The sequence below is a fragment of the Leuresthes tenuis genome, unplaced genomic scaffold, assembly GCF_036924035.1.
Source record: "Leuresthes tenuis unplaced genomic scaffold, fLeuTen1.0.hap1 SCAF_4, whole genome shotgun sequence".
In the NCBI taxonomy this organism is placed as follows: domain Eukaryota; kingdom Metazoa; phylum Chordata; class Actinopteri; order Atheriniformes; family Atherinopsidae; genus Leuresthes; species Leuresthes tenuis.
Window position 1 is genome coordinate 25,140,212 of NW_027325358.1, and position 17,838 is coordinate 25,158,049.

Genomic DNA, 17,838 nt, shown 5'->3' on the forward strand with positions numbered 1-17,838 from the left:
CACATTCCAGCATGAAGGATACCACACCCATCACATCTGAGCGAGGCCAAGTCTCATCATCAGTTTGATCCAGCTTGTGTTTGAAGATTTGATAAAATGGTCATTTCCTCGACAGCCAAAGTGAATGCTGAAGTATAAGCCTAATTTCTACATCGCTGCCAGAGCCCATGAGGCAAAAGATAGACACCCATGAGACTCAGGTGACAAGTGACACCTGTGCCCTGCTCTGTTGGCTGTCATCCACATCCTCTCCTCTCCTCATAATTTACATATATTTGTTGGCCTCCCATTGGCCAGATTGCAAAAACAGGGTGGAGCTGCATCTCACACCACTGATTCGTAAGCAAAGGGGAGTGTCTTCGAAAAATTAGCCACGGGAGGAGTGGGGGTGGTGGATGGAGGATGGAGGATGGAAGATAGATACTCCCTTGTCAGGTTTCCAACCAGAGTACCAAAGCTCCTGATTAGAAGTAACAACAATACCCCGTTAGGTCTCATCTTGACAACCTGTGGGCCAAGCAGGTGGGTGTCTGGCTGCAGGAGGCCGGAGGATGCAAATGATACATGTGTTGTAAAAAAAAGACAGCTGCTAATTTCAATACACCGTGGAGTGAGAAGGAGCGATTGTATTCATAAAAGATTGCAAAAGTCCTGACCATCCCCGCTGGATAACCTGCATTCCTTCCAAAGCTAGCAGTCACAGTTGTGGTCGCACATTTCACAAGAAGTTAGACCGGTATCTCTTTCACCCTGATCCACCACCCTGAGATCCTGAGTCATGCTCCCACTCTCACATAACAGTGAGTGTGAAAAGTTAAGGTGTTTCCCGTGACACCACAGTGTTGTCTCACAGTTCATCCAACACAATAGATGCTGTAATACCAGCGGGTTTGGAGAAGCCAAGGTCACACCATTCGACCTCATTAAATGTCTTCAGCACCTCTTAAAACTTCTGCTTTGAGTTTTATCAACAGTCCCTTTATCCACACATTTCATGGACCCTATCGATTAATATTACTATTAATATTAGCAAAATCTTTGTTGAGTTCCTGCTTGAGTATTGGGGAAATACAATTTTGGAGGAATTTCTTTTCTTAATGCATGCTTACTCAGATCATCAACTCGGTTGCAAATTACAAGTTTGCAATCAATGTTTCTGTGTTAGTAAAGTTTTTTTTTTTTAAATGATTGTTATTATTATCTGACTATCTGATATTTTGGATCAGGACTGTATCATCTTGTAAAATAAATACTTTATTCCAATAATTCAATTTATAATTTCTTTCTATCAGTGTGTCTAGGTTCTTAGATTCATCAGACCTTTAATTTATTAAACCAAGGATCTATCCAAGTCACTCGTGTCATCCAGCATTAAGAGGATCTTTAAACATTTACCTGATTTAAGCGTTATCATATGAAATAAATACATTTAACATTATCAAAAGCAAAAGTGACAGCATACAACATATATGATAGTTTGGAAGGACATCCCAAAGCTCTTCTTTGGATGTTGGCTGCCTTTTGTTCCGTTCTCCGTCAACATGATCCCACACTGCTTCAGTAATGTTGAGGTCCAGGCTCTGGGGAGGATTCATCCCTCCATAAGAACTGTTGCCACTGATTTTCAGTCCACTTAAATTGATCAGTAAATGGATCAGCTGATGGACCAGATGTTTCTCTCAGGCTTTGTCTCAGGTCTTTACCGGATTTTTCTTATTTTTCTTATTTCTTCTTATTCGCTTTCAGATCCTGTTCATCTATTGCACATAGTTTTTAGGCCTGACTCTTCCTCTTTTGTCTTCCCTTTGCATAGTTTCCATAAAATGCACACTGTACATCATGCTAAGAAAGCTTATGGCTAATAACTCTTTGGGAATCAACTTGCTGGTTCAAAACCACTATTTCATGCCTTTCACACTGTTATTTTTGACATTTTTAGTGGATGCAACAACAGAAATGGGAACAAGTTGTGTTTTTTGCTACAGACTGTTAATTAGTTCGCAACAAAGTGAATAAAAAGTACAGTATAAAATGTGATCGACAATGGTTGATTCTTGAGTTAGGTGTCTTTTTTATGCTTTAATGATTCATATCTCTGTGTTAAGCAGCTTAACAAACAAAGACATTCCCCTGAAAATGGTCGGGTACATGGAGTGGCCTGAAAATGGGTGAAAAAGCAGCCAGTGTCCAAATAAAAAAGTTCAGAAAATGTGGAGAACTATTCCTCAAGATCACATTAGATGACAAGAAAATCTGTTTTCTTTTAAACATAAAGACACGGGGGGTAGTTTCAGACTTACTACTCACAGTACTGTAAACTTTACCAAAGCCAAGTTTACATCTTGACATTCCTCGTAGCATGGGAACTTTTTTTAGACAGACAGATTTCACAAATGTTTACAGTCAAAAAGCCTGGAACCAGAAATGTTTGCCACATTGGCTCAAACATGGCTGCAAGTCATTTATTATCCAAAATGCCACCATTGCATTTAATTTGATATGCTTTGATCATTTTAACTGTTGGACAGACCCAGCTGCCTGCATTTCAAGCCCACAGCCGTTTCCCTCTCCATCTTCAGCTAACATGACTTCTGTTTACAAAGAAATGCTTTTAAAATATCAATACATTCATTTGTGTGCAGTTTGAGGAATACAGTGGAAATGCTTCTTTTAGCATTCCGGTAAGTCAAATGCACAATTTTACCATTACTGCTAATGTAAAGAACTAGTGTGTTCATGTGTTTATGTGGGACTTCGGACACAGAAGGGGGAGGTCTTTTTGTTTTTCTCATAATCTAGAGCACATGAACACATGACGTAAAGTCAGGCACATGTAATACATGGGGTCGATGTTTCCAATCAAGAAAATGCTCTTCCTGTAAGATCAAATTGACACGAGCAGTAAGGTTGATATCCAAAACCCAAACATTTGTTGATGCTGACAAACTGGGAAGATATATATCCTGGTTTTTATCAAATATGTCACAGATCACGCGATACAAGCCCTTTTGTACAACAGTATGGCTCGTATCTTGTGTGAGCACAACATGCACGAGGCGTGCCTGATTCATTTACAGCCCAGATATAATTATGTTGCATTAGATAAACAGTGGCCAGATAAGTGGGAGCCAAACTCATATGGACAAAAGGAGTGGGATATTGGAAAAGACTGATCTCCATCTGGGCCATTCATACACATTCACACAACCTGTGTGTTATTCTGACTCACAGCTGATAAGGAGCAGAGGCCAAGATCTGGGTATAACATTATACAAAGAGGCCCTCAAGGGTTTGTGGCTTAAGAGGATCCCCAAGCACGGGAGTAGCAAATGTTTCCAGAGCCATGAAAGGCTCACAGATGAGTGTAGAGCAGAGACATACCTTTCGTTCCTTTGTTGTTTGTGTCCCCAGAAGGACAGCCACCCGCCTCACTGTGACTTGATCTATTATACTGTAAAACAATGGCTGTTGTTAAAAATTACCAGGAGGTTTTTAATAATGTGACTGTTTTTTTTTCACAATATAGTCACACAACAACAACTTACAAGGACTCCACAAAAGTCTCGAGCCACCTCTAATTACCTTATATTTTGTGTCTAAAGACTCAGACTTTGGCGGTTTTGGGCAATAGTTCTGCAGACTTTCTGACGGTCTATTATAGTTTTTTTTCTTTGGACTTTAACTGCTTTTTCAATCATTCTTTCTTTTCTTTTTTTCTGTGAAGCCACTTAGCGTAAATTTGTGACTCATTCAAGCATAAACAAAGGCACCTAAATTATGGACTGAATAACTTTTGTGTTTACACAAAACAGACAACTTAGCAAAGAATATAATTCAAATTGTATCATCCTGCACTTTGTTACCAACATTATGTCACAGTAACATAATCTGTTTCAATTTATTTTATTGCATCTATTAAGAAAACTAAAGACAACAGTTTTGCAGGCATAAAATGGCATTTTTGCACCGATAAGCTGATTCCCAAACAGCTACTAGCCAAAAAACCTGGTATACCTCGGCATGGTAATGCAGTGTCTTTAAAGTATTTGAGGAAACTTAACAAGCGAAAGACAAAGGAAGATGTAGCAGGCTTAAAACCTAAGAAAAGTAGAAAAACCAAGTAAAGATCAAAGCCCATCCATCGAAGAATAAATACCTTGTGTTGAAAACAGTGGTACAGTGTCCCAAAATGGGAGTATTTGCACACTGTCACATAGCTTCTGCTTGACATCAGGGAGTTCGTATCAATATGAGATAAAAGCATTGCCTACGTGGAAACAAAACCAAATACAGAGCACACACACATACCTGTAAGTTTGGGAGAAACTTGTCAAACAACATAAACCTGGGGAAGATCAATGACATTTTATTCAGGAAAAAAAAACAATATAAAGTTAAGCTAAACATCAACAGAAAACGATACTAACCATTTTGGCAGCCTTTCTGTTTGTTGGAACATAAAAAAGTAAAAAAGAACAGAGGTCTTTTAGTTTAATCAGCCTGTTTGTTGTAAGAGTATCAACAGTCATAGTGTCTCATTTACATATAATTAGATTTTTTTGCTGGATTTGTTTATATTATTCCTTCCCGAGAGAAAACAATGATCATGTCTCATCATGATCATGTCTCATACTTCATGAGCTCAACCCACACTTCGCACCCCCGGTTGTCACCTGTGCGTCGGTGGCGCCCTCTGGTGGGCAAACCGAGTGGCACAGCTTCCTCACCTTCCTCCGCTCAGGTGAGCAGGTTAATGTTTCACCTGCGCGAGACCACGTCACTGTAAGCTTCAGGAAAAAGTCACGGTGGCCGTGGTCCCCCAGGCCGATGCTTTTTCTCTCATTTTGAGGACAAAATTGAGCACTGAGGACTCGTGTCGAACTTCGTGTGCTTTATAAAGTCGCGTGCTGTGGGTACGAGCACAATGTCCGCCTCGGCTATATTTATCTTGGATCTGAAAGGAAAGGTGAGATTGTTGGAGCTAATTATTGACACTGTTAATCACTTATTCGGCTGCGCGTTGGCTTCTTTTGGAGATACAAATGACGAAAGTTAAATGCTAAATGTATTCCGTCTTTTTCTACTGTAGCTTTAACGGTTAAACATTAATGGCGTCGTTAAAAATTAATGAAAACCTTGCGACACTCATTCATTGGCCTATTTTTTTTTTAAACTTTACTTCCGGATTCGGTGGAAACGCAAGCTGCATCCTCGGCTAACGCAAGTGAAAGTGGCTGGTTGCTCGTCGCACCTGTAATTTCCTTCTCAGGGGAATTGCACCTGCATTATTATTCCTGTGTTGACAGAACACTTCACCTGACACATGTGTGCGGCAGTGGACACATGGCTGAAGGGTGTGCGGCAGCAGCAAATGATGCGATCTTCACAGTACAATCTAAGCCTCAGGATGCTGCGCAGGGATCGCGTTGGGTCGCTGTTGACAAAGTAGAGCGGATGCAGCTCCAAGGTGCAAAACAGAAGCACATTCATATGTTTTCTAGAACATATTTGCACCCTTTGAAAAGTTTTTTTTTTTTTCATTCTGTTTCGCCTCTAAAGTTTTCATGGTCTTGTTGTAATTTCGGAACTGGTTTTGTTGCTGCTGTTTGGTTTTATGAAGTTATTTTGTGTGTTTAGTATTGTGTAATTTTTTTTCTCTATTTTGTTGTTTTTAGCTATGCTGAGTTTTTATATCCCAGGTTTACTGAAGCAAAAAAAAGATGGCTTTGATTTTTACTGCAACGTTGAAATATTTGAGGCATTTTTCCTCCCTGAGTTGTTTTGTTTACTGATCTGATAATCAGCCAGAAATTGTGTCGATCTTCCTCGTATTTTTCACAACAGCTCCGACGGGTTTGGGCACGGACCTAAGAGCTCTGGATCTGTCCTATTGCGTCTTAGATGGGAACATTGACACTGAATTCTTTGGAGCCCTGTGGCTTTCATGCTAGAATGGATTTGAATCTTGAAGGCCAGCTCTTTGATTAGTTTGGGCTCTACAGCAAGGTTGTCAAGCTGTCCCTGAGTATTTGTGGCGGGACGAGGTGCTTTGTCCTGCTAAGGGAGGCTGCTGCTGTTTGGGAATGCTACTGAAATGGAAGGATGTTGAAATCAACGTTTTTCACTCCACCTGTCAGTGGCACGGTCGATCTGTTTTTCGCTCAGCCGTCTTGCTGTTATTCTCCCTGCTCAGGTGCTGATATGTCGGAACTACAAAGGCGACGTGAACATGGCAGAGATTGACCACTTCATGCCTCTGCTCATGCAACATGAAGAAGAAGGGCTTCTCTGTCCTGTGATGTCACACGGCAGCGTTCACTTCATGTGGATCAAGCACAGCAACCTCTACCGTATCCTGGTTTTAACACATCATTTTATAATGACCGCCGTTTCGAATGACTAATACTTATTGTTGGAGGAGAAGAATCCTGTAAGTTGACCAGAAATAAGAATGTAGAGTTGGTTTCAACAGCACCACAATGGCCTGAACGGTATGAATGCACTTCTAGAATAATCCTTGACATAGAGTAACTATGTACAGTTGTTGCCACCACAAACAAGAACTCAAACGCCTCCCTCGTGTACTCATTTCTCTACAAACTAGTTGAGGTGAGTGACCCATGCAGTGGGATGATTTGAACATATTTGTTGTGCAATTTTTTGGAAAGTTGGTGAAAGCTGACAGACAAACATGGACTTAATCTAAAGTAAAAATGGGTTACGTGACTTTGAGCTTCTTCTGATAAGGATGTTGTCTGTTGTGTGTATGTTACACAGGTGTTTACAGAGTACTTTAAAGAGCTGGAGGAGGAGAGCATTCAGGATAATTTTGTGGTTGTCTATGAGCTGCTGGATGAGCTCATGGACTTTGGATTCCCTCAGACCACCGACAGCAAGATCCTACAGGAGTGAGACACCTCAACATATACACAGATGAGCTGACAAAGAAATATTATATGTAATCATTTAAAAAAATACACAACTCTGTTGCATTATAGAAGGCTATCTCATTACTTGCAGATATATCACTCAGGAAGGTGCCAAGCTGGAAGTGGCGAAGTCCAAGGTGCCGACCACCGTCACCAACGCTGTCTCCTGGCGATCGGAGGGTATCAAATACAAAAAAAACGAGGTCTTTATTGACGTCATTGAGTCCATCAATGTACTGGTAAGATGTAGAATTGGACTGTAATTTCCTATAGAGGGTCAATGTTTCGGAGGTAGAGACATCTAGCGGCTGTAGCTCAGTAGGAAGGTCGGTGGTTCGACTCTCTTCCCCGGGCTACATGTCGAGACACTGAACCCCACACTGAACCCCACTGAACCCTATGTTGCCTTCTGATGTATCCATCAGGGTATGAATGTGTATGAATGATTAGAAAAAGCACGTAGCTTTTAGAAAAAGCACGTAGTTAAGTTAAGACGTGCTGTATGAATGTGTGTGAGTGGGGTGAATGCGGCATGTAGTGAATTTAGACTAGAAAAGCGCTATACAAGTACAAGTACAAGTACAAGTCCATTTACCATTTACCATCTAGAGGTACAAACTGCAAAGTGCAGCCAACTGAATACCGCCTACCCTAAAACTATGTTGTTAATCTCAACATTTCACATAATTCTACACTGATGAAAACTCGGTAATGGATATTAAGTGGCATTTCTGCCGACAAATCGGTTATTAGTGAAGTAATGTCTTTAAAGACGTTCTCAGTGTAGAAAATGGATGTGTGGTAGGGTTATGGGGAAAAAAATGACAGTACTTTAGATACAAAAATGAGAATTAATGGTTAGAGTGGGAAGTCACTACATACTGACCAGATTCTGAAGTCTCATTAGTTGAATGTGTTTTTTGTATTAGTGTGCAACAATATTAGCTTAATACAATTTGCAGCCTGTAGCTATATAAGCTATATAAAGGGTATATATTTACAAAGGGCTCAGACCTTCATTAGCTTGTTGAAACTGTGGCTTGTTTGCAGTTACTCTGAAAAAAGTCCAATTGACACAAGTTTCAAGGCTTTAGAAATGCTCCATCTCTTACTGATCAGCCATTGGCTTCTCTAAGATAAATAAATAATAGTAATTGATGCCCACAAAGCAGGAAAAGGCAGTGAGATGATACCGAAGCATTGAAAAGCTTCTTTGCAGAAAGAACAGGTGAGCGTTTCCCAATTTAAAAAGCAAGCCTTCTTGCTGCTTTGCTTACAACTGACTAGGAAGGGTTCCAAAACTTCTTCATGGGGCCCTTTTTTCTTTTTTGGAAAACAATAAAGGATGGAAATAAACATTTCATTTCATTTTGCTTCAAATATTGACAAAAGTGATCAATCTTTAACTTGGGAACTTTAATCCATTTTATCTCCACCATGTGGTGTATCAGGTGAATGCTAACGGCAGTGTGATGAGCAGTGACATCGTGGGCAGCATTAAGCTGAAGACCATGCTGTCTGGGATGCCTGAACTGCGCCTGGGCCTCAACGATCGAGTGCTCTTTGCCCTCACAGGACGTATGTTTGCAACTTTTAACATCTGTTTCATTGCTGGAGATGTACGCCTCCTCTGGCTTTTACGACAGCTTAAATTCATTGAGCACCTCAGTATTCATCAATCAGGTTCCAACTTTCTCATGTAGCAGTTGAAAGATCACTTTTGCAAGATGGACGCTTGTCATGGACATTTTTTGTTTTTACTATCATCAGATTGAGATGTGGACTGCTTACTGGCAGTGTTATTGAGCTTATACGCATTTCCTGGAAAGACCATTCTAAAGAAAGTGTCCAAACTTTCAATGTGCACCTGTGCATTGGTCCATGACTGACATCAAACCCATATAATCTAAAGCTCCTTTTCACACATGCACTTCTATCCATTAATCTTGTGGCAACTGAATTAGTCTTTTAAGTGTGAATTACCTTCTTAGTTCTTTTCTGTAACATGATGACTCACATATGCGACTAGGGCTGACCGAGTTACGTATCTGTAGCACTTTAAACACAGCATGAGTGTGAACTGCCTGAGTAACATTAACATACAGGTATATACAGTGGAGGTGGGTTCGTGTTACATGTGGATCAGCTATTCAATTTCTCTTTACAGTAATTAGCTGTTTTTTCTTGTAACAGCTGAACCAATCTCCAGCCTTTTTGTTAAACACAAAGCTGTGTTTGTTAGCTTGATATGAATTCTATTGGGAAAAAATGAAAACTGTAACTCTAAGACTTAGATGCAGTTATGGAGAGAGGTCCTCAGCTGAGGTAAACATTATGTTTTCCTCGAGCTGATAACAGCTACACTGTTACTGTGGTGCTATTAAACCCTAAAGGGTGTAACACAGATTATTTAACAAGCTTAAACAGGCAGAAGCATATTTTCTGCTGCTTTCATTCACCGCCACTTTGTTTCACACAACCATTGTGCACTTGGTTGTTCTTACGACATGTAAGAAAACTGAAACGGACCGTCATATTACAGCTTTATAAACGTGGCCTGCTGCGCTTCCAGCATGCATCATCCAGCCTCGTGCAGATTTTAGATATCTCACGTTCACTGTGGCTTTTTCCATCACTTTCACGAGCCTGTGTGGAACATTAACTGAAAAGTGAGTCGCATAATGCCATCACTTTAACAGATTAATGAAGCCATTAATGTAACTTATTCTCATATGTGAGATATGTGAATCTCGTGTAAATCTGCACAACCCCCCCCAAAAAAAACGGCTTAATAATACAATAGTATCGCTATCATCCAATCGTGTAGAGCCCACAGCTTTTTAGGCCACTTTAACCTTGTTCTCCTCTATTTAGGTGTTAATTCCCTCAGTATATTTCTAACAGTTTGGTCACAAACGTTGGCTCCAGTTTCTGCCCTTTTCTTCACATCTTCTATTTTCAGGCATGTTGCTTTGAGTTTTCTGTGCAGACATTTTGACATCTCTCTTTGTTGATCTGTATGTTTCCCTTTGTACAATCTTCCTTTTTTATTTTATTTTTTGCACTTGCCCCACATTTCAGACACGGCTGACTGGGAACAACCAACGTCTTTTGCTTTACTTTACTCTGTGTCGAATGACCTTCTTGAAGGAGTTTTACAATTCTTTCCATTATTTCGGCGGACGACTCTCTTGTTTGGGCCGTTTCCTGTCACTCAGCCAGGTGCAACAGGTCTTTAGGCTCTGCTCTCTCTGTTGACTGCAGACTCATTTGCATGTGCAGGTATTCGTTTTAGAAATGCAAGTTACAAGGTGATTACGTTTTTTCCTCCTCTTCTTTATCTAAAAAATGTCTAAATCCTTCAAAGCTAATCTGTCATCTGCTGTTTGAGCAAGTTGGAACTTAAATGATGAACATTAATTTTAATTAGCGAAGTCCATGCCTCTCAGAATTCAAGTTGTCCTAAAGCCATGAGGAGCTGTAACAAAGTACTAATTCCACATTTTTTCCTCATGATTGACTGATATCGTTTCCTTAAAAATCTTTTTAGGTATATTTTGTTCAGCTGCTAAATAAATGAATTCTATGTCTCTTTTCTCTGTGAACTTCTCCCAATGTGGGTGATCCCATTCTTTTCGCCAGGAGTTGAAGGTTGATTTTGTGTATTGTGTTTAGGTGACAAGGGGAAGACAGTGGTGATGGAGGATGTGAAGTTTCATCAGTGCGTCCGTCTCTCACGTTTTGAGAGTGATCGTACGATTTCCTTCATTCCACCAGATGGGGAATCTGAACTGATGTCCTACCGCATCAATACACATGTGTGGGCCGCTTTATGATCTCGAACTTCTAGCAAATGTTCCCATTTGTCACATATGTCACCTGTGCTATGCATCTAAAAACAGGTGAAGTTTACAGGCATGATTAAACACCATCTTTTTTTGTCATACAGGTGAAACCTCTGATATGGATTGAATCAGTCATAGAAAAATTCTCCCACAGTAGAGTGGAAATCATGGTTAAGGTACTTTGCTGAGTTTTATGTTGTTGTGTTTTATTACTACATCACTACACTGAAATAACATGGCCATTTTCTGAAATATCAGTGCCACTTAAGATGTTTCTTTTAGCAACTATTAAAGCATTAAAATGCTTCTGTTGTTTTCATGTAATTGAATGCTGCTTCTTAATGACATGTGTGGGTTTGCTCACTTCATAAGAAGCAGTGACACATGCACTCTGCCTTTGTTGTAACAGTTGAAGCTGTTTTTGCTCAGGCGCTGTTGTATTCAAAAATCAACTCACAAGATGTCCCCCTATGTTGTGCTGCGGCTTTAGGCAAAGGGACAGTTTAAAAAACAGTCTGTGGCCAATAATGTGGAGGTGAGGGTCCCCGTCCCCAGTGATGCTGATTCACCCAAGTTCAAAACCAGCACAGGCAGTGCCAAATATGTGCCTGAGAAGAACCTGGTGGTGTGGACCATCAAGTCTTTTCCTGTAAGAAATTCACAGCAGTCCTTTTTTTTTTTTTAATGAAAACTGAATGGAATTGAAATGTGATTATCTGACGGATGGATTTCTCTTTATACATTCATCCATACAGGGAGGGAAAGAGTTTCTCATGAGAGCTCACTTTGGTTTGCCCAGTGTTGAGAATGATGAGATGGAGGGCAAACCTCCCATAACTGTCAAATTTGAAATCCCCTACTTCACAGTCTCAGGAATCCAGGTATGTCTATGAAGAATTGAGTGCATTTCTGTTGAGCTGATTCAAGAATATTGCCTCGCGTATTAATGATTTATTCTGGATTTGAAGTCTATTAGGGTGTGTCAGGTTTTGTGTATATCATTGTTTAAATTATACAGCTATGTTACCCTCAAACCTCTATATTCTGCTTCGAGGCCACTCACTTTGCCTTTGTTTAGTCAAGCCAGGTCCTTATATGAGCTGATGTGCTTGCTGCTGGGAATTTAATTTGATTATACACAATCTTGCCTCAACAAGTTGTAACTTTGACTCTTTTTCACCAGGTTCGATATATGAAGATCATAGAAAAAAGCGGTTATCAGGCTTTACCGTGGGTCCGCTATATCACACAGAGTGGAGGTACTTGAGGAATAATCTCCTTGTTTGTAGTATTTAAAGAAGTTGTCACATACTCATTTATGTTAAAATTGGCATAACATTTTATATCCCTTACATTTGTTCTTTTCTTATTTAGATTACCAACTGAGGACCAATGTGTAAAGCTTGGAGAGAGATATAGCTTGACTGTATATTCCTCACTTCCAGGACTTCCAGAGGAGCATAATGATCATTTTAACTGCACTGACAGAATGTCTTCAAAATGTCACCAGCTGTAATGTTAATTATTGTGTATTATGAAATTTGGTTGCAACTTGATTTTAATGTGCCTTATGTGATATTATATCGAAATTATTTAAATCAAATTAGTCCCTTGAAACAATTTGTCATCAGTCTTCTTTGTGTTTTCCTTGTTCATCTGTTTTTCTTATGTGTTTCAAGACCATATAAAGGGAGGTTTTGCCATCATACTGTAGTTAGGCATTGTGCAATCACAGTCGGTAAATTCCGCCTAAAATTAAAAACTTGCACCCGCCTTTTTTCCACACTCAGCTCTGGAGAAATACAACTAAAGGATGAAAATCTGAATGAACTGGCTGTGACACCAACGTATACGAATCGCCCGCTTTCTTCGCCTTAAGCTCTAATTGGTCAATTGCTGCTGTTACCACAGAGATAGCGTAGTAACAGGGTTTTGACTCCGCCTATTTTGCCATATATGAAAGAACAACGCCTACTAGGCGAGTCCTGATTGGTCAGCGTGTGTTCTCTCCAATGTTTGTAAATTGTAGTCCAGAGACACCGCTGTTTGGATCTCAGCGCGCAAATGTATTTGTTAATGTTGACAAACTCTTCTTGTTTGAATAGTATTTGAAAATAGCTGGGCTAAAGAAACAGCGGGCTGGAAAATCTTGGCGACGCTTTGGATCTCAACGAACTGAAACAAGGTACTCGTAAAAGCTCTATAGTTGATTCAACGTTAGCAATGAGCCTTTATGCTAATTGTTACTAACATTCAGTCGACGTGACTTGTGTCTCTGTCGCCACAATAGATATTTGTGTTTAGCTGTGTTGTTTAACCGCAAAAAGAAAAAAACCCCGACGTGGTGCAACAGTAACATAACATGGCGTCAGCGGGGAACTACAACTTACGTTAGCCGGATGCTGTAGTAACGTTAGCTAGGTGTAGCCGACAATAATCTTCCTGGCTCTTCATCCTTTGTCATATTGTTATTGTTTTCACGGGAAGCCGGACCGTGGCTGAGTTTAGCTGTTACTGAGGAACGTATGTTACTGCGCAGGCAGTCACGGAGACTATAATGGTCCTGAGTCAGATGGACGCCGGTAAAGCTTTGACGGCGGCGGCGGCCAAAGGGAATACCAGCGAGGTGCAGAGGATCCTGGAGGAATGCAGGGTGCATCCTGATACTCGCAATGAGTTCGGCAGGACTGCGCTACAGGTGAGGAATAGTGCCCACAAAATTGTACATGATTGATATTTACAGAGGATTTAACCTACATTGATATGTTTTTCTGTTGAAGCTTGTCGTTGGTCCTTCGGTCACAGAACCGCCTTTCTTTTGATTTAGCGATCCAAACGTACTGTACGTTTTAGCAGCATGTTGTTAGTATTAGAATGAGGTGTTTTAGAGTCACATTGCCAGTTGTAGACGATAGGAAAAAAATAATTATTTTCAGATTTGACTTGACGGGAATAAACAAAAAAGAGGATGTTTATTCAAATGTGAGTTATTACATAATAATATGTAAATGCTGCGACTGTGTAGATGTAGTAAACGGCCATGTTTTCATCGTTCACTCAGTTGAATCTGAGAAACGCCCCCTCACAAGTTTCTGAGAACTTAAACAGAAACATACATTTTTTTAATTTTGATACCGATGATGAGAAGAATTATTATTTATAAGCTGTAATCACTGTTCTATATAATATTTAAAGTAGTGGTTATCATATATTTGTTCATTTCATGTGGGTTGACTTAATCATTTATTTAAATTACTTCTATCTGCAGGAAATACAGCTGTCAGAATAGTCCTATGTAAAGACTTTCCATTATATTCTCTGTAGGGGTTGGCAGAGAGACTTGACATGGAACTGACAGAAAAAGTCTGAGTTCACAGGGTCACAACTTGCCAATTCATACACGCGTGATAAAGCAATGAGCGCTGCTCTGATATCTCCAACAGGTGATGATGATGGGGAACTCAAAAATCGCGAGCCTGTTGTTGGAGAAAGGAGCAGAAGCTAACATCCGTGATAAACACGGGATAGCGCCCGTGCATGATGCTGCACGGACGGGCTTTCTTGACACCCTGCAGGTTCTGGTGGAGCACGGTGCTTCGGTCAACATCCCGGACCAGAACGGCGCCCTTCCCATCCACATCGCCATCCGGGAAGGTCACCGAGACATCGTGCAGTTTTTAGCCCCACGATCAGACCTCAAGCACGCCAACATCAGCGGCCAGACGGCGATAGACGTGGCCCGGGCTTCATGTGTGCCGGATATGATGGACTCTCTTTTTGCTCACATTCATAGTTAGTCAGAAGAGTCTTCTGCCTGACTCGAACCTCACACTTCCTGTTTTGTTGTTGTTTTGTTGCTTCAGACCTGGTGACTTGAATTCATGGCTGTGTAAAGGATTTAGTTTGTTTGTTTTTTCATTAATGGTGGCTCAGCATTAATATGTGACACAGGACATATTGTCTTGGCAGCTTAATTTCAGTGGATGGGTGGCTATATACTGTAGACACCTCTTTTGCACAGTGCAATTTAGGCACCTTATATACACACACATATATATAAATATATATATATGTATATGTATATATATATACATATATGTATACATGTATATATATATATCATTTTTCCCTATTGATTGGGAGTGCACATTTGTAGATAGTTTTCCCCCAGTGTTTTCTAATTATTGCATTATTTTCATTGTTCATACGCGTGTATGTTTTCTTTTTAATTAACAAAACTTGACATGGTGCACCCTGATTGCTTTGCATAGTTGTGTTTCTCTTAATTAGATGTACTTAGAGGTTGACTTTACTCTTATTTATTGTTGGAATAGGACTGAATATTCCTGTGACTTTGTAAATGGCAACATTTATTGTGATTTTGTTGAAATGTTATTTATACAAATACTTTTAAGACAAAAGTGAGACTCCTCACTTTGATATTTGAAGAAGAAAGCACAAAATAAAGAGTTGAACTTGGAGTTAAGATGTCAGTGTTTTTTTCCCCATTTAAATCGTGTACTGTATTTGGCCTCTTTATGCTAACATTTGCTACAATAGGCTAAATTTCAGGTTATTCTTTTTCTGGTAATTTTGAGGTTTAGCTGAATTGACCTGGGGTTTGGTATCTGCTAAAGGATCAACTGGCGACTCAGAGATGGCATAATTATAAAGAATACTACTGGTGTATTAAAATATAAAACATAGTATATACACCAACAAATAATTACCATTATGGACACTTTAGGCATCTTTTTGACATTTTAACAAATAACAAGGCCCTTGATTGGATGCCAACTTTGATTTTCATATTTCGAAACCTACACCAACTACCAAGGTTCTGTTATTGTTGAAGGAACTTCAAGTGCTCCGCACTTTCTCAAGGTGATTCATCAAGGGCAGTGCGAATAACCCCACACAGGAATGCACAACACAAGGAAAGCCTCTCAAAGGTCACACAGATAACCGCTCTGAAACTGAAAATGAATGAGAGCCCTGTGTTGTTGGGGCTTGTAGGTAACTGTGGCACAGTTTGCTGATGTTTGTGCTCAGGGCTCTCGTGGCACAATGGGCATTTTTGTTCGCTTGTGCGCCACTGACCGACTTCACCAGCAGAGAAAGACGATACAGTCCAGCTACTGTGCTGCAGGTCCAGTGTGAAAGAGCTTGGGGGGGGGCGTTATCATATATCCGAGCTCAAGTGTCATTCCTGCTTATTTCTCATTTAGTTTTCAAATTTATCTGACAAATATAAAAAAAAACCACCCACATGCAAGAGTCGTACTTCAAATTCCCATACATCAAGGTTAAAGAGTCATTTATATTCTTTATTCAGACTTTCCCAGATGAGTCATAAAAACATCAACCCTCTGCTGGCAGATGGGCGTCTCTCTCTTTCGTCAGTGCTGCCACTCCCTTGTCTTGTGTCACAAAAGCACACACAGCTATGAAAAATAACTGGAGTTATTCATTTGCTACAAAATGGTGATGGAGACAAATCCGGCCTCAGATACACACACCCAGCCACTGGGTAGAGCTCAGTGACTTCGCCGTGAACAATGTGGGAGGGCAAATACCTCCTGAGTAAATACTGCTGTGGTTGGTTTGTCCAGCAGGTTGGGAAGTATAAGCCAACGGCGGTGAGCCTGCGGGCAGCTAGAAACAATGGGAGTAAAGAGGAAAAAGAAACCAGTCAGGTTTCTCCTACAGTGTGGCTTTACCATGAAGGGAACCCGGGGCATTAGTCAAGAGTTTAAGAGGAAAAGTTGTTTTTACGCCGAGAAACTCAGAAACAAAGGAATGAACCTGTCTGAATAAATGCATGTAAATAATTAATACTTAGTTCTTGTTTTTTTTTTTTTAAAAACACGCCTTTTGAGGCAAATTTGCAGAAAATATTGGGTTCAGGAGCAAACAGCAAACAAACAAAATGATTAAGACATTAAACTTCTACTGTGAGATGAAACAGTGCCGCTCAAAAGTGACGAGTCATTCCTCATTCCTTCATAATGCGCTTCTAAGAAGCCACATTTTCTTGTAATCTTTTTTGACTTGATCTTGAGCAATATTTCTCCCCTCTTTCTGAAGGTTTTCTACGGACACTTACGGCTCTTTCACATGTGCTTCAGACGCATTTTAAAGTGCATATACTTCTTTTGACACAACTGAGATACTGCAGTTCATGACTTTGATTTCCAGTCCCGCACCACACTGTTTTTGCTTTATGGCCGCTTGCTTTGACACTTTTGTGAGCTTGTCATGGTGTTTTTATGGCCTCTTCGACATGCCAAAAAGTCTATGTGTGTGGCAGGACATTTGCAGGGCTAACAGAAGTTTTAATGACGATGGTGCTTCATCCCACAATTGTACGGGAGCCAGACTGCCCAAAAAACCCCACAAAAGCCAAATCTCTAGTATTAATTTAACACTGACTTATAAATCATTTAAATATTAAACTTGCACTTAAGTTAAGGGATGAATCAGTTGCGTCTATCCCTAACAGGCAACCCAGCAAAGAACCAATTAGCTGAAAACGTGGCTCGTCTCTGCATGCTCAGCAGTCTGTCTTTGAAAAATTAGAGGAAACTGGACAAGTGGAGGAGGAAGCTCATCAAAGACGGACTTTTATGGAAAGGTGGTCATGAAGAAGTCATTCTTAAGGAAGGCAAACAGGGAGTAAAGGGTAGGGTATGCCAAATTAAACAAGATCTGGAGTGAAAACGAGTGGAAACAGGTCTTATGGAGGGATGAATCCTTCCCAGAGGCCGGACAAAAACATTAGGGAATCAATGTTGAAGATTACTTAAAGAAAGAGGGTTCAGGCTGCGTTGATGAATAAAAGTGATCAGACCAAATATGACCTTAAAGCCTGTGAGAATAATAAAAACGTTTTTTTTGCCTCATACACTGTATTTCCATTTAAGTTTGAACTGCAACAATTTCCGGTTTTCCTGCTGATATATGCAATGAATGAGGTGTGACTACGGTGACAATTTGCACTGTTCGTGTAAATGTTCCTATGATGCTGGAAGAGGGCACACTCCCCTCACCAGAAATGGGTTTAT

General features: G+C 40.2%; 3 protein-coding genes across 3 annotated transcripts in view; 2 read left to right on the forward strand and 1 right to left on the reverse strand.

The window, feature by feature from the left end:
• The window catches only part of LOC140304667 (uncharacterized), a 285,825-nt gene that overhangs the window by 153,544 nt on the left and 114,443 nt on the right, over positions 1 to 17,838 (reverse strand). The gene's annotated exons all lie outside the window — the stretch shown is intronic.
• ap1m2 (adaptor related protein complex 1 subunit mu 2) lies at positions 4,755 to 12,351 on the forward strand. Its single transcript, XM_072383415.1, has 12 exons — positions 4,755 to 4,966; positions 6,194 to 6,350; positions 6,542 to 6,609; positions 6,778 to 6,908; positions 7,021 to 7,168; positions 8,381 to 8,507; positions 10,605 to 10,747; positions 10,879 to 10,950; positions 11,265 to 11,423; positions 11,530 to 11,655; positions 11,958 to 12,033; positions 12,149 to 12,351. The coding sequence occupies exons 1-12, from the start codon at positions 4,925 to 4,927 to the stop codon at positions 12,172 to 12,174; spliced, it is 1,275 nt and encodes a 424-aa protein (XP_072239516.1). The 5' UTR covers positions 4,755 to 4,924; the 3' UTR covers positions 12,175 to 12,351.
• On the forward strand, positions 12,498 to 15,255 carry cdkn2d (cyclin-dependent kinase inhibitor 2D (p19, inhibits CDK4)). Its single transcript, XM_072383425.1, has 3 exons — positions 12,498 to 12,959; positions 13,314 to 13,472; positions 14,218 to 15,255. The coding sequence occupies exons 2-3, from the start codon at positions 13,332 to 13,334 to the stop codon at positions 14,569 to 14,571; spliced, it is 495 nt and encodes a 164-aa protein (XP_072239526.1). The 5' UTR covers positions 12,498 to 12,959; positions 13,314 to 13,331; the 3' UTR covers positions 14,572 to 15,255.